This window comes from Gymnodraco acuticeps, unplaced genomic scaffold (assembly GCF_902827175.1).
Source record: "Gymnodraco acuticeps unplaced genomic scaffold, fGymAcu1.1, whole genome shotgun sequence".
Lineage (NCBI taxonomy): Eukaryota > Metazoa > Chordata > Actinopteri > Perciformes > Bathydraconidae > Gymnodraco > Gymnodraco acuticeps.
In genome coordinates, this window is record NW_022990238.1 from 3812901 (window position 1) to 3838036 (window position 25136).

The 25136-nt window shown below is 40.3% G+C and overlaps 2 protein-coding genes across 2 annotated transcripts; both read right to left on the bottom strand.

The window, feature by feature from the left end:
* Nucleotides 1-8759: 8759 nt before the first annotated feature.
* LOC117548594 (dual specificity mitogen-activated protein kinase kinase 6-like) lies at nucleotides 8760-20510 on the bottom strand. Its single transcript, XM_034219956.1, has 12 exons — nucleotides 20164-20510; nucleotides 16627-16696; nucleotides 16221-16269; nucleotides 15720-15833; nucleotides 15309-15428; nucleotides 15092-15208; nucleotides 13162-13213; nucleotides 12947-13074; nucleotides 12480-12557; nucleotides 11248-11387; nucleotides 10944-10989; nucleotides 8760-10709 (listed from the first exon to the last, which is right to left on the bottom strand). Exons 1-12 carry the CDS (start codon nucleotides 20180-20182, stop codon nucleotides 10632-10634), a joined length of 1011 nt encoding a protein of 336 aa, XP_034075847.1. The 5' UTR covers nucleotides 20183-20510; the 3' UTR covers nucleotides 8760-10631.
* A 174-nt stretch (nucleotides 20511-20684) lies between these two features.
* On the bottom strand, nucleotides 20685-24619 carry btbd17b (BTB (POZ) domain containing 17b). Its single transcript, XM_034220199.1, has 3 exons — nucleotides 24383-24619; nucleotides 22732-23017; nucleotides 20685-22390 (listed from the first exon to the last, which is right to left on the bottom strand). The coding sequence occupies exons 1-3, from the start codon at nucleotides 24468-24470 to the stop codon at nucleotides 21316-21318; spliced, it is 1449 nt and encodes a 482-aa protein (XP_034076090.1). The 5' UTR covers nucleotides 24471-24619; the 3' UTR covers nucleotides 20685-21315.
* Nucleotides 24620-25136: the final 517 nt, after the last annotated feature.

The window sequence follows — 25136 nt, forward strand, 5'->3', positions numbered from 1 at the left end:
CCTCACTCCAGTGTCAACAGTAACAGGTGTGCGGAGGCTGAAGAAATACTGTTTACATTGACTGGCAATCTGTCCTGGAGCAGGATCTCTCCTAAATGGGAAGTTATGGCAGATCCATTACAGTATGCTGAATGACTAGGCCTTAAGTGTTTCTGAAACCCATTTCCAGAAATCAGATCACCTTTTTATTTTGGCCTCTGCACTAGTAGTTTTTGTTTTGTTATAGCACTTTAGAACGTTTTTCAGTTGCTGAATACAGACAAGTCGGCCAACTGCACAAGTCAGAAAGTATCAATTTTTACTCAAATTTTAAGAGACTGAGTCCAACAAACTCTTTGTTGAAATAAGTCACTGTCAGATTATAGGTAGGTATATTCCACATCTATAGGGGGGACAAGGCATCTTGTCACACAGGTAAGTAGACACATGGTTATCCTCATCACCAGACGGCGTTATCAAACAATTGCCCGTGAAACTCACTGTTCTGAAGATGCTTTTGACATTCAATTTCACTGTAAAAAGTGTATTTTGACAAATAAACCACAGTTCTTAAGCTAGCTTGTGGTGTAGCATGTCACGCAAATGTATTGTGTTTCATCTTATCATCTTAGTTTAGCAAATGACCATGCTCAGCCTCTATTTGCTAGCCCAAGAAAAGTGTAGTTGAGACAGCTGACAATGCATGTTGCTGTTTAGCAGGAAGGTCTATATATTTTTTTACTATGCTCCTCATCTTAATGTATCATGTTTGTTACAATGCAGTGTGGGCTTGGCCTATTAGGGCTTAAATCGAAGTATCGAGTTAATTGAAAATCTGGTCTGAGATGACACTAGACCAAGTGAGGTCAGGGTATCACAAAGTCATTGGATTGAATGTGTAGGCAAGTGGGCAACCACATGCACACATCCAATAATTATTAAAATATGTTAGTCTGAGCTAAAGTGACCAACAAACTAACTTTGCCGTCTCATGAGCCACACAACTATGATGGTTCAAAAGTTTAAAAAGTTGTCTCTGTACAATGCCGCAGGCTAGCAAAAGAACTGGTGCATTCATTTGTGTTGACAATATTCTAGAAGGCCTACTTTAAATAGTAGTCTAGTGGTGTGCAGCAGCTCATTTACCCACAACAAAACGGATGGATCAATAGATGCTTGTCACTAATGATGGAGGTCATCAATGCAAACACGGTACATTTCTGTAATCAGGCAAATGGGAAATGTGGTGTAAACATGTTTACATTTTTTTCTTCTTTAGATCTGGCTAAAAACTGAACCATGCGGCATAAAATAGACTTCAATCGAATTCCAGTGAGGATAAACAAACTGACTTGTCCTAGAAGATACTCATCAATGATGATATTTGAACAGATTTGGAAAGTGAAGGCTCAGCTTTCAGCTGTGGTTTGACAGGAGAGAGTGCCTTTCCTTACTGCAGCTGTTCCACTTGTTGACATCGGCCCACTGCACTTCTTCTCTGGCAATGATATTACATTTCACCTTCTTTGGCTTTTCCCAAGTTTTAAAATAGTCCCAACTTTTCCAAATCATGCAGTAAACAACACCGCCTTGTTCAGCCTGCAGTATCCCCTGAATGTAATCCTTCATAGCAACAATCTTATTATTGATGTATATATATATATGGTCTCTATGAAAAATGTCATACTGTATCTGGTAGCTTAGCTATTTATTTCCTTTCAGGGGTCCTCATTTGATCACCTAACTGAACATAAAGTCAGGAGGTTTTTATTTGCTAAGTAGTGCAGAACACTGCCACACTGCCTCTCACACACCGACACAGACAGGACACAATCATCCTTCTACCACCCACACAAATGCGTTTTGTATCATAGGATTCCAGTTTGAAGCCTTATCTGGCGCAATAAATATAGCTTGAAAGATTGTTGTTGAAATCTACCCATTCAGCAGTTGCATCTGTGCATTTTTATATAGAGGACTGATCAGAAATATTCACCTTTTATTTACACAGTCATGCACATGCAGACAGACACATGCGTCATCAGTCTGCTTATACTAAACACACCGAGGCTTTCAGATCTCCTCTCAGGCTTTGCATTGTGACTTGTGATTGATGCCTCGTGGGTTAAAACTACAAATTGTTTTTTTAATCCAAGCTCTCAAATCTGTTCAGGTATCACCTTCAACTCAAGAGGAAAGAGCTAGCATACACAGAGGGATTAGTTAAGCTGCTGTGCTGGATTGTAAGGGTGTAATAAGAGTGCTGTATTTCCACTGAGTTCAGACTACTCTGAAGTTTGGGGATATACATTTAAAGCACACTCTCAAGATACCAAGATTAAGGAATCTTTCTCTTTAAGTTGATTAAAGATGTCCTTTACTGCTTCCATCAAATGAAATCCAGCTTTGACTGCTTTTGTAACTGATGCCAAGTAGGAGCTGTATCATAACTGTACTACGCGTTGCCAACTGGGTTAAGAAGTCTAAAAAAAATCAACACATTCCCAGGCCACTTTTTATTCCCCAAGATGTCACTAAATGGTTATTATGTAATTACCTCATTCTGTATAAATTGCTCTGAGACATTTCCTTTTCTGCAACAGATGTATTCATGGACTATTGCTTTGTCACCCAACCTTTTGAATCCAGAGAGCACAGCACTGCCCTGAAGGCTTTGGATAGAAGGAAGGAAGTTTACGCCCAACATTGCAGAAGTACACTTTAAGTTACACTAGGATCAGCATTATAGCACCAGCCGTGTATTAAAACATGCTAATCCAACCTGTTCATTATGTTAAGCAGCTGCCCTTCAAGAAACACTTAAATTACCTCCTCCTTTGTCATATTCATCCGATCTCAATATCTATCAATTCCAGACATATTTTCTAAATAAAATATGTAGAATTTCATCCAATTGATCAGAAATAAAAAAACGTACTTCCTAAACATCTTGCAGTAAAAAACAAACTGGAAGTAGATCTTTTACTTAAATATGATAATTTCTTAAAAGTAGCACAACAGTTACTTTGTTACAAGTAAACGTTCTGCTTTCAAAGTCTTACATAAGTACATAAGTATAAGCATCATTATAATCATTTTGTGGATTGACCAATGTCAAAATACTATCCCTGGATTAGATGCATCAATGTGTACGCATTAGTTATGTTGCAATTGGAAAAGGTAAAAGCTTTTTTTTTGTATAAACTTTGTAACATTGTTGACTAGCTGGATCTGTCAAAATACAATTACATGTAAGTTGATGAAAACTACGGCACTGGAGAAAACAACACCTTCTTCTGGAGTGCTTGTTTTTTTTTGGCCAAATATATGGTGATTTAAAGTCAAAATAATTAGAAGTATTTCAATTATTATTTTCTCCATTTGCAGAATTAATAAAAGGATGTCTGCTTAGACAAAATATCCTAAAAAATATGCATGTTTGTGTATCTACAGTCACAATACAATTGTGTATATTTACTTGGGACGCAGTTTGAGTAAACAGACAGCTGTAATGAGACAACTCCAAGTCAATTCCACTGCCACTCCCACACCAAGAATGACAGAGCAATAATAAGATCCAGGGGCGGTTCTAGGGGGGGCCAGGGGGGCCAGTGCCCCCCTAACACTGACTTTGGACCCCCCTGAGACACCCCTGAAAAAAAGTTTATGATTAAATGATTTCTTGGCTGACGGAATAGGCAGAACTAACGATATTTGTAATTCTAGTCGGACCCATTAGAGCAAGGGTCTCCGCATAATTCCACTGGGGACAGGGGGGACATGTCGAAATCCTGTTTCCCCCACTTTACAAATATATTTAACGCAAGCCGTCATCGCCACGGAGGAGCACACAGCCTCTGTGAGCGAGTGAGACAGAGAGAGAGAGCGAGAGAGCTAGAGAGAGCACACCTTTATCTATTTAATATAGTTGTAAAAAATAAAATAAGAAATCATTCCAATGTGTACTATAGGACAGTAAAAAAAACTGTTTAAAAGGGGAGTGATTAGTCAAATATGCATAAATAAAAAGAAAGAATGCTAACTATAGGTAACATAAGATAAGAATAAACAAGTTTAAATGATTTGTTATTGGTTGTGATCATATTCTAAAGATTTTTGGATTATTGAAAAGTATACAGCTCCCTTTCATATGAGTGTTGAGAGCTGTATCCATAAATTCATTTTGTGCTCAAAGTGCACCAGATTGATGCATTTGACTTCGACATTTAAAAAAAATAATTCTTCCCGGGGGAGCATGCCCCTAGAGGAGGTGAGGTCCATTTATTTAGATTTTTATATATTTTGATTCTGATTTTGCCCCCTCAGAAAATAACTGGCCTCAGCCTGGCCCCCCCAGTCAAATTGGTCTAGAACCGCCACTGATAAGATCGGGTTCCATAAATGCTCTTTTACCCTCTTCAGAAAAAGGGACCCCATTCTAACATTCCAACACAGCCCACCCTGAAGAAGAGCAACTTATATGTTGCTATCTGCTGCTTGTAAGTCTGCCATCTAAGGGCATGGTGAGGGTCATGTTTTCCTTGGCAAGTAACAGAAAGAGAGAGGGGAAAGGGATTCACAATCATGGAAGGTTGATGAGGGACGATGTACACATAGGCTACTACTTCTAGTACGAGTTGCCCCACAACATGCTCATTTAAAAAGTACACAATTATTAAAATTGAGACATTGTATTCATCAGCGGGATGATTGTCTGAAACATTGTGTGGCACCCTAATGAGCTGCAAAAGCTTCCCCTTCATTTCCATCTCCAGGACGTAAGCAGGTCAGGAGATCGTGAGATTTGGCAAAACACTAAGGAAACAATTCCAAAATGGAGTGCACATATTTACCATGTCTTGTCTGGCACTCATCTGTCAATGTGTGGGTCCCTCGGGGTAACAACTAACGGAGTTCCCAAACTTAACTGAGAAAAAATAAGCACAAATGTAATCACGTACTCTCTTGCTAGATCAGACCTGCCTGAGAAAAAAGAATACAGTCAAGGCTGAGCGGAAAAGACGAAACAGCCCTGGCTTGCTTCACCCTTCCCTTAAATCAAAGGAGAAGGTTTAAATCAAAAGCGTGTGATAACTAGCGACAGTATCTTATACATTTCTAATATGCACCTTAAGGCGAAAGCAGGCTGCTGTCATGCTGGTGTTGCAAGCTTGTAATAATTGGGCTCCAATGGGATTTCACATTTTGGCTGTTAAAAATATGGAATACATAAATCCACTGTGTATTTTAGTTAATTGTATATTATTTCATTTAACCCTTGTGTGGTGTTCGGGTCAAATTGACCCGATTTCCATTTTCAATGAATAAAAAAATAAATAAGGATATTTTCGTTCAACCTGAAACTCAATGGCCGGGGCTTATTTATTGTGAAGGACATGAAAAAATGCCCACCCGCATTAATGTCCTTCATAAGAGGTTCGGGTCAATCTGACCCGGATACAATACCAGAACAGACAGAGAAAAACACACAGAAACACACAAACTAAAGACACACACACACACACACACACACACACACACACACACACACACACACACACACACACACACACACACACACACACACACACACACACACAATTGTATGCATAGAGAAGCTGTTTGATCCTGTTTTCCCTTGATCTTTACCCTTTGTAGTGTGTACACAAAACTATCCTAGAACATTATAAACATTTTAGATCTTCCAGAAATGTATAAACATTTTACATTTTCTCGCACTGTCCCCCCTCGCACCTGTACGTCGGAGGAGGGACTAAACAGAGACATAACCTCAGTGTAGTAACAGTGTAGAACTAAAATTATCTACAAACAAAATGGCCAAAAGATATTCTGCTCAGAGCCTTGGAGCTAATAATGGATGAGAGTGAGTGGAATGCATTAGAAGAACACGGTGAAGTGGAACAGGAAGACATTTCTGAAGATGAGGATAATGTGGAGGTAAACTCAGAATTTGACAGCAAATTGGAAGATGAACTTGACTCAGAGCCAGCTGCTGGAAGACCCCCACAGCCAGCTGTGAGGTCTGTGGACCATCAAAGGACTCCAAGACACAGACTACATGCAGCAACTGCAACAAGTACAGTGCTATACACACGAAGAAGTTCTGTACATCATGTGTTTCCTAAACGGACTTGCCCATTGACTCACATGATGTTCTGCAGCGTCACTTCCTCAATATATTTTTCGGATATACTGTATTTTATGAATAGTGACTGTTAATTGTTTTTATTTGCTTTGTGTTTATATCTGTTCTATGTCATTTATATGGATGTTTCATCACCTCTATTTCACAGCCAAATACTTTTGGCTGTGTGGTTCTTGTGTTCCAATTGCTGATAGATTGCTTTATTTCCTTCAGGGCTTTGATTATTATATGACAGATTAAAAATAATAAACATTAATGAAAACAATTTTCATTTACATTAGTCCTAGAAAAGCATGAGCAAAATGTAAACTTGGTTTTTATTACAGTGTATTTTTTTTTAACATAAATTACATTTTTATCACAAAAAACTATGGACACTTCCATTGTTAAATTTGATCTAGCAAAGAGTATTTTCAAAAACTAATCATATATTTCATTTATATTGTTGGGGAATGAGTTAAAGACAATATATATAAGGAATTGTGCATGTTGAATTTAGTTCTGTATTTTTTTTAAACCCTGAAATATGTCCCGGGTCAATTTGACCCGAACATTACCAAAGGGTGCGAAATGTGAACATAACACAACGTGTAAGTATATATAGCATTGTGGGCTGCAAGACTAATTTCAAATATTTTCTATAATGTCAAGTAATTTAATTTAATTTCGAAAGCCAATGAATAAAGATGTATCTCCTGTTGTGCAAGGTATGTTATAATTTGGAATAAATCAAGTAAAATGAAAGGTCCTTATGTTTGAGTATACTACGTTACTTGAGTAATTTCTTGCATTTTGACCATTCTTTGTAATGTACAAAATAAGGCACAATTACACAACCATTTCACTGCTACACTAGTGCCAAGTTGCTCAAATTTGCAGTTTAGAGAGGTTTGACTCACTTCTGCATCACAGTCCACATTGAATTGAGCCAGGACAGTATTTCAACTGCCTACTTTTTCAACTCACACGCCAATCTTTTGAGCGGCATTATGCAAGTCGTTATCATCGAAGGCCTCCTTTCCTAAAAAGAGTCTTTCGTTCGGCTGCACAAAACACTGGAGCCACTGCCTGCAGTCTACATGGCATTGAGTTTTCTCATCCTGGCATGAAGTCATCGGTCTTTGACAAACACTCAGAGCGGAGTAATGAGCTTTTGTTAACCCATGTTGTTAACATTCACAGCAGAAAAGCACTCAGAAAGAGCCATCAAAATAAGAGTCTTCTTTCTATTCATCACACATCCTGAAGAATCACGACATGCAATACAATATGTGTTCACTTCTCTGTGCTTACATAAGGATGTCTACGCAGATGGAAACTGTAATATAACAGGCAAAATATTATATTTTTTGTTTGGAAAATGGAGTTCAGGTTTTAAAACTGCAGAGGGATTAGGCGATGAATCCACAAAGCATGAGGGTTATTTACCTGACATGTGTCCACAATCCACATGTACCATTTCCACCTTAGTAGCTTGAATCACACTTTTATTGCACAACACATTTTTCACACTATGTGAGAGGATGAAAAACATGTTCTTGCAGACCGGTGTGCGAGTAGGAAAGTCAGTTTGAGACTGCTTGGCCGCCTTTTATCAGCTGGATCAGTCAGCTCCAGTGTCTCTGTTGTTGATTAAAGGAACGAGAGCCTTAAGTGGAACTGTTAGTGACAGGGAAGTAGGAATTAAGTGGGTCAACCGTAAAACGCATGCAATCTTGCACTATATCTTCCCTAAGATATTGAAGTGACTGTTATTTTGTATTGAGTGTTGTGTTTTATAATGTGTGCAAATGTGTCTGTTGATTGTATGTATGTATGTATATACATATAAATTATACATATTTGTATTAGGGATTGTTGGAAACGTTATTCCGATCTCTGTCTGTACAAACACACAGAATAATTGAAATTAAAGTTGACTTTGAAAAGAGACTTGCTGCAAAACACCAAATTTGAGACATTTTAACTGAGGATAAAATTCAGATTTTAGCTTTGTTTTTTGTTTAATACAATTAAAATGTGCTTCATTGCAGAAAGCAATTTTCTCTTAAAATGTTTTGACAGCTACAAGAATCGTAAAAAGGTTGAATTATTTAGCGCTATTCTTGTTTGGATAACAAAAGAGCTTTGCCCTGCCAGATTTTAAACAAGTTGAGTGTTACAACATAAACCTTCAGCTGTGAACTGCAAGTTATTGGCACAAGTAACTAAAACAGCAGTGATTTGTGAATTTAGAATATTACGAAGTGCAAAAACCGTCCTGCATTTTACCAAAGCATTGGGGATAGTCAGTGGGAGCATGTTGCTTCAGGTTCTAGAGAAATTATGAAATACAATTCAATATGTTCACTTTAAGAAGTAGCTAAATGAGTTAGAAAGACTTATCAGATGTCAAAACACTGCATTTATAAGACTTGGATAGGATTGTACATTTCTCATATACAATATATAGTTAGTTTTGGTATTTTCACGACAAAAATAAAGATATAGAAATGTTTGCCAGCCTCATTCTCTACATGTTGACAGGGTTGTGATCTCTGCATTTGTCACGTGAACTACTTCTGTCATTGCTAAACAAGCATCAATCATGAAAGGAAAGCTTTAAAAACGAACATACTGAACAATAAAGCCTTTATTTTTTGTCTTTCCATATAGTTCAAGTTTGTCAGTCCCACCCAATGACAAGGTGGCAAATAGAGTGAAGGAGGAAGAGGTAGAGCAAGTGTTCCATTCTCATTGTGACCAGCGTAAAAACACAACTTTTACACACCAAGGGAATGGCCATCCAAAGAAGGCAGACTAAAAAGAAAAACAAAATAAAATAGCAGCTTCTTTGTGGTGTTGCTAGCTTTCCCTTATTATTCACAATCATAAATACTCCTAGCTCACTGACTTTTGATAAAGGTTGCACTACAGTGTAAACCAGAGGCAATGAGTGCTAGGCATGACCGTCATCACTTTCACCGCCATCACAGTCTCTGAACACTTGAAGTGGGGAAACTGCCACATGACAAGGGCCTCTTGCAGTGAATCCGAGGTGAAGAAGCTCTGCATAGTATGGTCAGACAAAACAGAAAATGGCTGCCCGCCTTGGACTGAAAAGAGGCTCTGGAGTACGACCTGGGGAAAAAGAAAATGGGATCATCTCCGCATGAAGGAGGAAACCTGAGCGGTATAGCCTGACAGCACATCAGTCCAAAATCGGTGTATAATAGTCAGCCGGCCGAGTACAAATGTGTGTGTGTGTGTGCATTAAAACTGACTACTACCAACCACTCCTCATCTGCACTGCCAGGTAAGGACAGTGCCATGTTACATTAAAAAAGGAAATAGTATTTACATCTTCAACACATAAATTATTCCCCTAACATACTGTCTGTGTAATGCATAATAATATCTCTGAAAAAAGAAAGCGTAAGTGCCTCATATGAAAAGACTATGCCGACTCCAGAATTAAGAACAGTAGGCAAAGAGATGCGTTTAAATGCTGCTGAAATCAAATCTAAACGCAAGACCAGAACAAAGAGGAAAAACACAGTTAATGCAGTAATTCATGAGAACGATTTACAAAATGGCACAGAGAAAGAGATAAAGCTGTGAGCTTGGTTAGGTAACCCCTGAATACTTTCAGGTAGAAACGATCGCAGCAGTGAAGGCGATTCGTTAATACCAAAAAAAAAGACGAGTACGGAGGGGGAGGGGGGGGTCACTGCATGAAAGGCCTCAGCCCGGATCACAATCAGATCAGGTGTTACGGGGCGCTTTACATTCCCGCCTCACATTGTAATAGATCTAGAAATGATATGAAATGCCTCCCGTCCAGAATGTGACCGTTACATGTTTGTCTCAGCTCAGGAGCATGGCGCTGCCGTGACAGCAGCCCCTGCACTGACCAATCAGGACAGACCCCGGTTGTACGGTTCAGCTGATGCGATATGACAATAAGGCCCTAGTCCGGTAAAATTCACACTTGTCGGTGATATACAGTATCAAAAGTCTGTATAATGAGAAACATACAAACGCATATGCAAATATAGCTTTCAATACACAACACCATACACATTAACTGTTGGTTTTTTGCAGATGAAATTCAAAGTATTCATACAATATGTGTCACAAAGAAATGATGGCTGGCTCTGTCCGTTCTGAAGAGAGAGATAAAAATGGGCAGTGGGGCAAAAAAAAAAATCTGGTTCAGTTCCTATTTGCCAAGTTGAATAATTGCACACACAGGAAGCTTGGAGGAGCGAATTAAACCTCTCCAGTTGGATTTAACTGTATGAGTTCATATTACCACCACTCTCTCTATCTATCTATCTATCTCTCTCTCTCTCCAGTGCTGCTGTCAGTCTTTGGGTCGCCCGCCTGTTGTGTGTGAGAGTCATTCCAGTGAGTTTTTAAAAAAGAAAAAGAGAAAAGGTAGGCCATTGGTTTGGTTGCTAACAGGTCCGGCCTAGCCTGATGGGCCGGGGCCTGGAGGGGGCCCTCAGTCTTTGAGGATGATCTTGACAAAACTGGCCACGTCTGTGTCTTTGGAGTCATGCAGGGTGAGAAATGGATGTTGCTGCAACAAAAAAAGAAAGACAACACTTGGGGATTAGTCTTAAATGAGAACAAATTATCTAATGATGTTATTAACTTTTGAAATTAACACATTGGGGTTAACTAGCTAATTCTGGCCTCTTGTGGACAAATACAAGAACCAGAGCACACTGATCAGAGGGACTTTGAAAGTGGAACCATTACACATTTTTGTTGTCGTTTGACGGTAAGAAAAAAAATCTTAAAAACTACTTACCATTAATTCTGTATAAGCTGGTCTCTCATTTGGCTTCTTTCTTAAGCTGTAAAAACAAAGAGACACATGCTAAAGTGAGAAACTGAAAACAATATCATATACATTTATAACAACTTTATAAAAACCACATCTAAAAATAGTCAAGTGATAAGAACTCTACAGATACTGTGCTGGAGCCACCTCTTTCAGTAAACACAAAGCAAACACTGACCCCTGCTGGGCCTCTGAGCCACACACAGCGAGGTGAATGAGGAGCATGAAGTGAGGAAGGTCTGCACATCTGACATGGAGGTGCGAGACTCACCACTGGGAGATGAAGTCCACCATCTCTGGGGAGAAACGGTCGGCAGGCAGCTGTGGGGACGGCTCGTCCACCACCTGTTTGAGCTGCTGGAACGGGGTTCCCCATGAGTCGTAGGGGAATTTCAATATGGCCAGTTCAATCTGTGAGACAGAGAAAGGGTGGTTCACAAAGGATTGTACACGATAGAGCTAAACTACATGACTGCAGTAGATTTGATAAATCTGCTTGTGATACGGACTATCAACAGCAAATTCATCGATTTCAAAAAATCTGAAAAAAAGTTCTACAATAGGTTTGAATTGTGTATTCTCAACAGTCATCATGACTCAGAATTAGTGCTCATGGAAATAGGAGTTACCTGTGGGATCTCTTTTCTTTATCGTTTTAATCATCAAATAGAAATGATCACGCTGACAAAACATACTTTGGTTGGGAATGCACACCAACATGGTGTTGTACTGCTTGAGCTTTATTATGAATTTAAAAAACAAACAAGATGCTCATCACAGACTAATTCACAGAAGGCAGAATAAACAACAGTTCAAACTTTACTGCTTGGAAACAGGTGTTTTTATCCTAAGTAACACACTGATGCATTTTGTACAATAACTTTTATATTATATTGGAGTATAGAGTAATGAAATAATACATTCAACCAAGGTAGAATAATAATTTAGTTTTTTGTAGTCGTGTAAGCGATATATGAAATAATCACGTAGCATTTTTCAATTGTATGCTTCTTTGTACTTCTACCCCACTACAATTCAGACGTAAATCGTGTACTTTCACTCCACTACATTTATTTCGTAGTTTTAGTTACTTACAGATTTTTTACAATAAATGTGAAATATAATCAACACCTAAAAAGAACGTTATTTAAACCTGGAGTAACATTCCCAAGCTACCCTGCAGTATACAAAGTCCTTAAAACTAGCTGCACCTTTAACAGCTTTGATACCACTTTAATCAATCATTATAATCAAAACATATAATATATATATTATTCTGAAATGTGCCTAACGAGTACTTTTACTTGAGTAACATTTTGAATGCAGGACTTTTACTTGTAACAGAGTATTCCTACACTCTGGTACTTCTACTTTTACTAGAAGTACAAGATCTGAGAACTTCTCCCACCTCTGTTTAAAGTGAATAAAAAACATGGATTATTTTGCCTAAAATGTATCACAAATGGCATCAAGTTTCACATATTCAAACCAAACTCTACTCACCATGGTGATACCAAGACTCCATATGTCTGACTTGACACTGTAGCCTTTCTGGTTGAGGTCGGGGTTGATCCGCTCAGGCTGAAAGAGATCATTAACAACAGATAATACCAATATTATACGAGAACGATTTGAACAAATAACATAAATGGTTATACTGCATCTTTAAGGAAAGCTTAACTTTTTTTGTTGCATTTACTTAAAATATATAAAATATATAAACAGGAAAATACAGAATTATAATTTATATTTACAGATGAAAGCTATTAAGAATTAAACCCCATCAAGAATGAAAAAAGGCATGCAAATAAGATTATAAACCTTCATTCATACAGTTGAGATGTTGAAGCGAAGTGGAAAATAGAGGACTGAATAATATCCTCCTGGACTGTTAATATATGTTTTTTCAGACATTTTAAAAAGCAATTCCAGTTGATTAAAAAAAAAAAAATGCAACACTCCGTAATTACCGCCATGTAGGGCTTGCAGCCTGCGTCCATTGTTTTGGCCACCGAGTCGACCAGGTGGCCACTGATGCCGAAGTCACACATTTTCACTTGGCCCTGAGTGTTGATCAGAACATTGGAGGGCTTCACATCTGGGAAAAGACATGTCGGGAAAGTGATGACTGAGAACATAGTATAGCAACAATGAGAAACATTGCATACACTGACAATTGAATTACCTCTGTGTATCACTGACAGGTTACTGTGCAGATGATCTAATGCCTTGACAATCTGTGGAGAGAGAACATTAAAGAAAAGGAGAAAATATTAAATAATATTATCCAGAAATGTAGATGAAGATGATTTCTCAGTTACAATGAGTGTTTTACGTGCACATACATAAGAGATAAGATAAGATAAAGCTTTATTGTCTCCCTTAGGAGAAATTTGTCTTGGGCATCGAGATAATACACATAAAACATTCAGGTCAATCAGTCATAGATACAGAGATCACATGGCAAAGAAACAAACAAGAAACATACAGGTACAGCACTTTCCCTATTGTATTTATACATAAATCAAATATTAAGATGGACTTTTATTAATCCCTCGTGGGGAAATTGTTTCTCTGCATTTGACCCATCCTAGTGTTGGGAGCAGTGTGCTGCCATTTTGAACGGCGCCCGGGGAGCAGTGTGGGGAACGGTGCCTTGCTCAGGGACACCTCGGTAGCACTTGGTCTTGCCGGGACTTGAACTGGTGACCTTCCAGTTGCCAAACCCTATCGACTTCGCCACCACCGCCCCATTATTATTATTATTGCACTTTCCCCTATTGTATTCATACACAAATCAATATTGCACTTTCCCTATTGCACCTATGCATAGTGTCCGTCAAATTGCACATATCCCTATTGTGTCCATACCTATTTACACATATTGCACTTTCCCTATTTAACCTTCTCGATTGCACAAACTACACTGTAGACATTGCACCTCCCAACAACTTAATCAATCACTTATCAAACATGATACAATATTTATGTTTTATAAACTTTTAAATAGTTTTTTCCCCAGGAGTCACTCATATTTTATAAAGCACCACATATCTAAGTAACTGAATACGGCCAAAGCTGTACAAAAAAAAACAAAAAAACAAGATAACTTGCTCTCGAAGAAAAGTCAACATGTTGGGACCGATCCTGTAATAATGTAAAGCATGTGAGCTGGGTGTAATAATATTACATTCGTCGGTAACGGAGTAATGAAACGTGTTACTGTTATAAAATTCAGTAATCACACTAAAGTTACGATACTAACATTGCGCGAAAAAATGACTAGATTCTCCCTTTGACAGACTAGTAGTTACTACATTATTCAGAAGTCTACAGTAACTTTGGATAATAACACGGCGGGTTTAATAAACGGAGCCTCTCTTTTGCTCTCCTGACAGCCCGTCTGTGTCTCATGCAGCTCGCTGATCCAGTGAACGAGTGAACCGACACGACAGTAAATAAACATTTATAACTAGTTTAGCTAGTTCCAGATAAGATTAGTAAATGTGATAGGTCTAACTTTTAACAATTTTAAATATTTCAAGTCACTAGAGGGATTTCCGCAGCAGGTTTATATTTTCGTAACATTTGCGCAACTTGTCCACGTGCAGCTGTCACAGGGGTTGAGCTGCAGAGACAGAAACATCAACAGCTATAACTTTCGAGGGGTGGAGGTATGCTCATTATTTTAAATGTGTCAGAAGAGAGGACAGGAATGTGACGGTAAGGTGCACTGCTGCAAACACAACATCAAACCTCTCTAACACCTGCAGAGGCAGCATGCTAACACGAAGCTAGTAGCTAAAGACCCCCATACCCAGAGGGATGATGTTGAGTGTGTGCCGACTCCGAACAAGCAGCAACAACTAGAATTTTCACCGTTATTAACTTGTGTTATGTCTTCCTTATTGCAATAGTAATTGTTATATGTGTGCACATGTAGGCCTAAGTTTTAAGTTTTGGCTGTTGCTGAGTAACGCAAAAGTAATGTAAAGAGTAATGAGGTAAAGTAATATATTACTTTTATTTAAAGTAATGAGTAATATATTACTTTTTTTGAGTAACAACCCCATCACTGGTGACACTAATAGTGAAAAATATGGGACAGGACGTACTGCTACTGTGATCTTGCCCAGGATGTCCTCTGGGAAGTCTTTGCCTTTCTCGATAACTTTCTTATAGAACTTATCCAGAGACGTGTCCATCAGCTCCATGCAGATCCAGACATCCCCCTGAAAGAAAAAAAGATGTCCCCCAACAATTTAAAACAGGATGCTCACACACACACAACGCAACACCTGCAGGAGTCCATGACAGTCCTTGTGTGCTCACCTCTCTGAAGAGGGCACCGTAGAATGTGACGGTGTGGAAGCAGTCCACTGTCCTCATAGAAATGTCCAAGTCCATCAGAAGCCTCTTCTGCTCCAGCGTGTTGACGGTGGCACGAATCCTCTGGGGACGCAAACATTACACATTAATAATAATAATACATTAGATTTTTTGGCTGTTTTTCCTAATGCTCAAAGATGCTTAGTTAGGTGTCATCAGAGGGCAGAACATCTTGAAAATCAAACTGTGTCCCCCCCCTCCCCACTATAGCATATTATGGATCGGATAGATCTCATCCAAATGTTTACAAGTTGAGCTCATATCTTGAATACATCTATGAGTCATGGTACTATTTTAAAAAGCACGGTGCGTTAACAGATCAGGTAACCCGAGAAGCGGCCCCCCCCAGCCCACCTTGACAGCCATGATAACACCGCTGGGCACATGTTTCATCTTGTCGACCACGCCGTACGCCCCCCTGCCCAGCTCTCCAATCTGCTCCAAGTCATCTGCCTTCACCACAAAGTTCTAGAGGAACGAGGCAGAAGTTGTATTAATGTACATGTTCAGGAGAGAAAGGCATAGTCGCATGTGTCAGGGAAATCAAATCAAAGTTTATTTATAAAGCACATTTAAAAGCGATTTTTGGTCGGGCCAAAGTGTTGAACATGTAATAAATACTACAATCACAATAAAAGACAATCAATTAGAACAGATATATAAAAAACACAGGGAAAAGTCAGGAGTCGTGCTCCGCTCTGACTAAAAGGCCAGGGAGAAGAAGTGTGTTTTAAGAGTAGATTTAAAAAACCCTAAGGTCTGGGCCGACCTCACATGGAGGGGCAGAGTGTTCCAGAGCCTGGGGCCAGCTGCTGCGAAGGCTCGGTGCCCTCGGGAAACCATAGCTAATCTTACCTGGTCTCCGATTGTGACGCAAGCTTTCGAGTCAAGATCTCTAGGCGGCCTGCAGGGAGAGAGCAAGGTTAAGACAGGAAGAACATGTTATAATGCTCAGTAATGAATATTCACACTGTAAGATAAATTGTGCATGTTTATTTATAAATGATGAGATAAAGTTGAAGTCAGTGTTAAATGTCTGCATTTCTGGACGTCATTTCTTTCTTTGCATGTAGACGAGCATTGCACATAAATAGAATACAACAAAACGGTAAAAATAAATAAATAAACTGAACGGTACATATGCACATAGCAACAGTGAAAGATGTTTACCCAAAGTATCTCTATTAGATGCAATAAGTCAATACCAGGCTGAAGCCATTTCAATGTTCTTGCTCTAACCCATTGTAAAGAGAAGCCTTACGCTGCTGCTGCTGGGGGGGGCTGTGCAAACACTTCTTTGGCCAGCTTCAGCCCAGGGTTCTTCTTCTTCCCTTGGAGACAAGAAATTTGAAAACCATTACCATCTCAGCGTCGTGATAGTCATACAGTGATCGATATTTAGGAGCAACAGAGTAGTATAATTAGCTGAGTTTTATAAAGGACTAGGGCAAATGGCCACACCGCTTGTGCCCGAGTGTGGAGAGGAGGCTTGCTTTACATTTTAATTTAGGCTATTAAGTGCACAATTAACTTGTTTTCACACCATCCATGTATTGAAGGGGAATTTTATTCTATTCTGGTAGTAATAGGTTTTTCAAGGTTTCAATAAAGTTGCCTCATTTGCCATAACCTGCAGCAGGTGATCGGTTATCAGGAGATTAGGTGTACTCAAAGCTGAGGTTGGTATGATGACTCAAATGGACATTGGTATGATGACTCGAATGGAAAAAAGGCAGGTGCAGGGGAAGATTTTTTTTATTTGTACTGATACTATAATTCTTATCAAACCCCCCCATCAATGTTTTTTTTCCATAGTTTTAAAATTCTTGATTATAGTGCGGTAAACTGCACTTCCTGGACCTTTTCTGTGTTGAATCAGTGACAGCAGTCCATTCATAAACACCATTTACCAGAAGCCTCTGGGACTTCCCACAAGAGGCTGCAAGTCCCTGCCAGAATGACACAGCTACCGGGCCTACGAGTAGCAACAAAGCAAAAACAACTCCGCTTTTCTTGACACGGACACTTGAGTTCAGCATGTGAGCTCTTGTTGCAAGGTCAACAGGAAAAATAGAACCCTTTTCTTGACCTTTACCTCCGTGTGCTTAAATGTTCCCACCCACAGGGATATGATGAGAAACATTTCAGTCCTGGCTGTTTATTTCCTGTTCTGGTACTGCTGCAGGCTCAGGACAGGCTGTGCAATTATTCTACTCCAGTTCAGAGAAACTGGTTTCATGCACAAACACTTTCACTTTAGAACAAATGCAACAGCTCTTATTCATTCTGTTGGGTTGTGTTTGCCATCGAGTGAGTCACAATACTCCAGTGTGGAGGAAGTAAGTTGGGTAAACCCCTCCTTGCTAGATTAAGCTGGAGGGGAAGTGAAGTTTAACAAAGATTTTTAGATTTTATGGCCAACCACTGAAACATCAGACAGGTCCATTTTGTGCTGCAGCCCTAAAATAGGCCTCCAGTGTCTGGACAGACTACGGCAGTCTCATGTGGTAGGGAGAGATTGAAGTGTGATTTACTCACACATGCTCAGTCAAAAATAGATGTTGCATTTCCTCTGCGTGGGATAAAGTAAGAGCACTCAAAGATTTCTGATGACCTGACAAATAAGACAGTCTTTTGTTCATGGACCAAAATTAGTTAGCATGCGAACATCGTAGGGAAGTACAACAACAGTTTAAGCTATTTGAGATATCTGCCAAACTATCTTTCACTCTATGCAGTGTTTTGTTTCAATGAAGTCATAGTTACTGCAAGACTTATTTACTGTGAAATATGAATGGATTTCAAATACTCATAACTCCATTCAGGTAGCAGTATTTGAAGGCAAGCTGCAAGTGTTTGCTGGAATATGACTCACAGCCAGACTGGACACATCCGCCTAAAACACAACTGTCAGGACCTTTTGGGAAATATGATGTCACTTCACTTGGCCTGCTTGCTTCCCGCTGCTCGCTGTCCCCAATAGGGCCAACGAGGCCAGCTTCAGAAAGCTTTCTGCTGCAACTGGCCCTCGCACTAAGCTTGACAGGACACAGAGCCTCAGCTGCAGTCAAGAGTATATCACGTTAACAAATGCCATTTCCCAGAGATTGCTCTTTATTCACGGCATAGTTGGTTGTATACAATGAACAATAATGTTAATATCAATGTGTGCAATGAAGCCAAGTCGCATTCTAACATCTCCACAACCTGTATTTGTCTTTACATAGGAAACGTTTTCTTAAGCTACAGTGTTTTAATTGCAAGTATTGATCATTGTGTCCATCTTGTTCTACTGATGCTGTGTTGGAGTTATCAGTATCATCTACTTGTGAGAGAAGCAGTGGCTTGGTGCGCTTCGACAGGAAATGCAGCAGTTCTTAGAAAACCAAAAGATGTTCAGTGGAAACTATCCACGGTGCAGTGCGTAATGTGAACAAGAATTCCAGGATCGTGCATGAGATCAAAATGTCAATAGCTGTGTGGCTAGTCACCATCAGGAAGCTCCCGCCTCAGAGTGGGTCCATATACAGAAAAAGGATGACTCATGCTCATATAATCTTCCACACAACCCTATCAATGCCGTTAGAGGGAACCCAATCTCCAAACATGCCTCAGCAATACCATGGAAAGCCCTTCAATGCACTCAGGCCCGCTCCTTCCTTCACCACGGAAGGCACAATCATGTAGTGGCCAGAGAGAGAACAAAAAACACAAAGACCTATCAGTGCACACAGTAATTACAGCACAGAACCAGTGTGGCAGCTATAGAGAATCTGCTTGCAGCTAGTGAACTGTCAACAAAGAGAGGCTGCACAAGGTATTGGTGCTGCAAGTCAAAACATGCCATGGTAGGCCACAGGCTGTGATTGCCTGAGCAGAAGCACCAATCTACACAGCCGGGAGTACACAACAGTGTGTACTCCCGACCATGGTAACGCTAGTATGATTGTGTAACAGCACAAGCGGTGAACTTGAAATGTAAATTGACATCATCATAATGTGTGTGTGTGTGTGTGTGTGTGTGTGTGTGTGTGTGTGTGTGTGTGTGTGTGTGTTTGACGCAGAGGAAGGACCTTGATTTTTCCAAGGTGTGTGTTTTATTCAACAGTGTACGCTGATTACACAGACGCAATGACTGACTGGCGGAAGTGTGTGATAGCGCCATGGTTTCTTAGCTTCGCCGCCTGTTTTAAAATAAAACAACAATTTCCACCGACGGAAAAAAAATGCATTTAGTTGGTCGCAGTGCTAAAAATATTTGTGCGCCAACACACTTGCCAAAGCAAAATAACTTCACCCCAAACGAGCAGTCATGAGTCAGGAGGTCGGAAAATATTAACACCTGTGGTCCCACTTTATCGTAGGGGAGAAACTAATCCCGGCAGCGCGGTGATTCCCAGCTGAGGGCAGGTTGGTTCTGAATTACAGTTTGGCAAAAGTCCTTTATTGTCGTGAAAACGGTGTTAGCTTATCACAACACGGGAAGTTAAACGAGGACACGAGTGAAGCATTTAGCTAAAATATTAATAGTAAAAACTATAAGTTAGTACAATATCAGTAAGTCTACGATGAATACCTTCAGACAGCAGTGTGTCCAGAGACTTCGCATAATGATAGAAAGCAGGAAAGACATGCTGGCTAGCTTATTTTTTTTCTCCCCTCATACATGCAGCTTTCCACCTGGCAAGGTTACATTTCTGAAACATAGCTAGCTAAATTACTTCCACGCAAACTACACGTCTTAAATTTAGTATATGCACAGTTACTTTTTAAAAAAGAGTGGAAAAACACCACTTACCTCCTTTAGACAGAGACATTTCCCCTTTGCTTTGATGAGGGGGAAGGGAAGCACAAAGACTTTTGCCTTTTTTTACTCCCTCCCTCCCTGCATCTAGCCTTACACCCGCTCAGGATCGCTGGCTTGTGCAAAAACTAGCAGCGATTAAAACTAAACAGTTCGTCTTCGTGCAATCTCAGTGCTACAATCACCAGCTGGCGCGTTCAAAGATCAATCCGCAGATGGATGCACAACTTTAAATAAAGTCTGCGCGGGTTGAACAGTTCGAGTTAGTTTGCTAACAAAACCTCCACTTTTAGGGTGGCCAAAGTCTGACAGCTGAAGGTTCCAACGACGTAATGACGTATTTCCTGTTTCGTGCTATGCATCATGGGATAAGTAGTTTGTATCGTGTGAGCACTTGCTCCGTAAATAAAGCGAGATTTTTCAAATACAAATATGACACTAACTACGATATCGTAGATTTTATATTTGAAGGGCAAACCACTCAACACAGAAATACTCATTTTAAATTGTTTTTATTTTATTTGTTGGAGGATGAACTTCAAATACTGGTGCAGTTTATTAAAAGTAAGACACAATGCATTATGTATCAATAGGTAATAAAAAAACAATAGAATACTAAAGAACTCACTGTCTTGCAATAGTCAACTAAGTAAAGGAACACCAATACATTGATTTAAGTTTAATCAACACATGTTGGTAGGAAAGTAGGCTATATAAGGGTATGTCATATAAGTGCATTTAACTAAAATCTACATTTGGTTGCTGAGAAGTCGAATGAGAAAAAATAAAAGCAATACATCTTATTTTAAAGCAAAACCTCTCTAGTACCTATGAAAAAACATTAACCATCACATGGATTCAAGTAATTCAAGGGAAACAACTGGACTACAATACTTTGAGCAAAATACAGTACATGAAATGTTTTTTTCTTAGTAAGCATGAAATACTGAAAACCACTATTGTTATTGTGATAGTTAAGCTGTAATAGTTTTGTATGTTACAAAAAAAAACCTTCTTACCAAATATAGATGTCACAGACCTGATGCATAAACATGTGCTGTGATATGAGTTTACTTTGGAATATGTGCACGTGATTGTGTGGGTGAATGGTGGCTACGTATGGTAAGGCCACACACATCACTGCTTTTATTTCCTGGCAACAAGGAGGGTATGGTAGAGAGGTTTTATTACAATGTGCAGATAGAGGGAGCTATCAATCAGGTACTCTGATGCACGTCGCTGCAGGTCAGCATCCACCAAGAAATCCCCAGCCTCCTCAGTGCTCTGGTGGAAGTTGTAGACGTGGCGAACCACAATTTTTCCTTGTTGTCTTGCCATCACGATCACCGTCTTTTGGAAACTAACACCAGCAAAGTCTGGGCTGGAAGTGGCTGGTGTTACAATAATGCGAGGTCGACCACCATCTGTGCGTGTAGGCTGCATGGCACCCAGCTCAGTGTAGGTTGACCTGGCACTGAGTGGGAGCCAGCGAGGGGAGAAGAGGGCGTTCCAGGTCACTCGCTTACTGGAGTCATGGCCGCTGGGCCCGAGCTGGGTTTGGAAGCTGAAACTGCGGTCATCACGGGTGGGATTATTGATAACCCAAGGGGAACCCCAGGATGTGGACAGGTAGTTACGGGGAGTGAAAATACTGCAGTTAACATCAAAGAACTTTGCCAGTTGGATAGGTGAGGCGGAGTGAAATTGGAAAGCTAAGTAGAGTAGATCTCGGATAGACTCGTAATGCTTCTGCATGAGGGGGGATTGCTTCTGAAGACGGAATAGGTGATGAGGGGGGATCATGCCGTATCGAACAGCCTTTAGGGCACTTTCCACTGTTGAACTGACAGGCTGGTTCTGGCTGATCCAGGCCTCCAGGGCCTCATAGAGCTCCAGCTCACTCTGCAGAATGAGGTCAGAGCGCTGGAGCAAGGAAAAGAGCAGGTCTTCACTTATGGAGCTCCATTCTGCGCTCTGAAACACAGAGGACAGGTTCCAGGACAGATACTGCAGGCAGCTGTCCCGCAGGACCATGTCCCCCATTTGTAATGCATAGTTGTACCAGCCAATCACATGGCCTGTGGGTGAATCACTAGACAGATGTTGGGTCATAAACTGAGTTAGACCCTGTTGAAGGCCCCACACTCGATACTTGCTGGCCAGCTTATGCAGAGAAACAGCCTGATCTAGCCGCACTGAGATGTCACCGCAGTACAGATACCTAGAAGAGAAAAACAAAGCTGCAATAGTCATCAACAGATATTTTTGAAAGACTAAAAATAGTATATCTTTCAATAAGGAATACATCTTTGTTTTCCTTCTCACATCTGAGTCACTGAATAAACCCACACTTTCCGTTTTTAACCGTCAGCCTCAAACAGCAGGTGTAATTTTAGAATATTTCACAAGATGGAGTATCTCACTTCTCCAACGGAGAGACAAAATGGTGAGTGAAGATCAAAAACATCTACAAGTAGCTGCCGAGATTATATAATGGTTTTAATAAGTTTAACCTAATAAAACCTAATTAAATCTGAACAAATGATTACACCTCACCCTCACCTGATAAACTTGTCAAAGACAGCTGCACAATCAGGCGTTTCCCTCAAAAGCAAATAGCTGTTGTTGCGACTAAGCAGCAGTTCCTCAAACACCTCACTCTGCAGCGTGAGAACCAGGCTGTGGGCCTGGATCACCTTCACCTCGTCCGTGTTGATGGTCTGCACCCGGAGAGTGACATCACTGCTGTTCCCTAGGGCCAGCAGGCTCTCCATTCGCTGCACCATACTCATGGAGTGATTCAGCACCGTGGCCCCACTGTCCAATGGTACCTCCTGCTTCAGGGCAGCTGTGGAAATAAAGTGCAATATGATGGACTAGCAGCACTTAACAGGAATACAACCATGAATATGCAAAGCCAGAGGAAATCTGATGTATTAGCATTAAAAAGAATATAAACAATTTTTCTGATATTACAAGATTGTTTTCAATCATTAGCACCTGCATTATTTCTTATTTTGTTAAATGTAATTTGCATCAGCCTGACTTTGCATTTCAAGAATTCACAGCCGAGTTCATGATCAACAGCTTAAATCAGATTTGAGACAGCAAGCACTCCGTAACACATCGACAAAACCACAACTGAAAATATGTATCTGGGAAAAGACAGATTTGCACGTCCATCTATTTTTCTGGTTTCAATCGATGAGAACAAGCCAAGTGACTGAGTCAGAAAACATCCGGCACTATAAGTGCTCAGAAAATAATCCTGAGTTTGCAGTGCCATTGCAGATTGCTGCTTCTATGGGCCCTCTTATGCACAAGTACAAGAAGCCCCTACTGGAGAATCACACATGAAAAGACTGAGAGTGACAAGCTGCTGTTTCCATTCTGCCACAGCCGTCAGTCGGCCTGCAACTGGGGGTAAGCCACAGGGGGAGCACATTGGATCCCTGGAAGGTCTCCCATATCTCTACCACAATCAAGCGCCCCTACTTCAAAGTAACCTTCTTCCAATTATGCAGCCAGCACCATGTGCCAGCTGAGCATGGTGAGGGGGGGTGTTTTTATAAATGATTATGGCACACCACATCCAATTGGAACAATTAATTAATCACACCTAGGGAAACAGTTTTTTTATTTCAGATTTTTCAAATATCTGAGAGAAAAATTCTAAAAAGGACAAACAAGTTATGAATAAAGGCTGTTTCAGTGTCCTTTTCACTGAAGCTGAAAATAAAAATACACAGTTCCTAAATATAAGATTAATGTGTCCATGAGGAATCTCAAATGAAATCTTATCTGACAGCACATAAATGTGGCCTTCAATAGCTTTGGTCAAAATCGGTAAAGTCTGATCTTCTTCAAGAGGCAAGAAGAGCATCACCTCGGAGCTTATACCTTATACCGTTTTACTGAGCCGGCACAAAGCCAGGCAGCAAATGGACTTGTCTTTCTTTCTCTGCACCCGGCAGACAGAGCTGAGGACAGAACAAGTAGACTAGATAAATAATACTCAACCCCTGCTCTGAGGCTGAGCACAAGCCACTATTCATGCCGTGCCCTACTACCCACTGACAATATGGGGGAAGCTGAACTGAAATAGAACAAAACAGCTTCTCTTAAACTGTAAGGCACTAAAAACAGGATGTGAAGTTGATATAACTCTGTAAAAGCAAACAATTGGAAGTACTCATGCTATTTCTTATCTTACCTCCTCTGACTGTGACAGAGTGGATTAAGAAGAGCAGGGTGCCCACAGCGACCCAGGCAGGGATCCCTTGTTCACAGGAGCGCACCATATCTTCTCAGTTACTCTCTTCCTCTCTTTTTCCTTTCCCCTAGTCTTCCTTACCCTGTGCCACTCTTCTCCTGACTTTTCTTCTTGCTGCGGTGCCTTTGTCGTGTGAGTGCAGAAAAGTGTGTTGCCCCGAGTGTGCCGCCCGACTCCCTGTCCCGCACTCTTTATGTAGGACGCTGGCCTTTCCCTGGCGCATCTCACAACCCAACAGACTCCATTGATTGGTGGAATCTGGCAGGGGCGTTGCTATAGCGACAGCTTTGATTTTCAAAATCTCCTTTTTGGATGTTACATGGCATTGATCAGTGGCACAGGGCCAGCCAAAAACTCAGCTTAATGGTTTTCATTTATTTATTTTTGTCTAAAAGTCAGGGAGGTTAGGCCACTATTAACAATCAATATCAACTCAGTTTCATGTTTTAATGGCACTCAGGATGCCCCAAATATCTGGACTGCAAAATGTTGTTTATGACTTCTAAGTAGCTATAATTAGAGTCGTATAATTTGTCAATTACAGTAGGTTGCCACTGAGCCTGTCAAAGGTAATTTAGGTTCTAATATGTGTGACGAGCTGCAGTCAGTCATCCATTTAGCTGGACTTTTTTTCAGCAAAGAGCAATTATTCCTGTGATGGCATGTTAATCTTGCTAATGAGAGGGATATACTT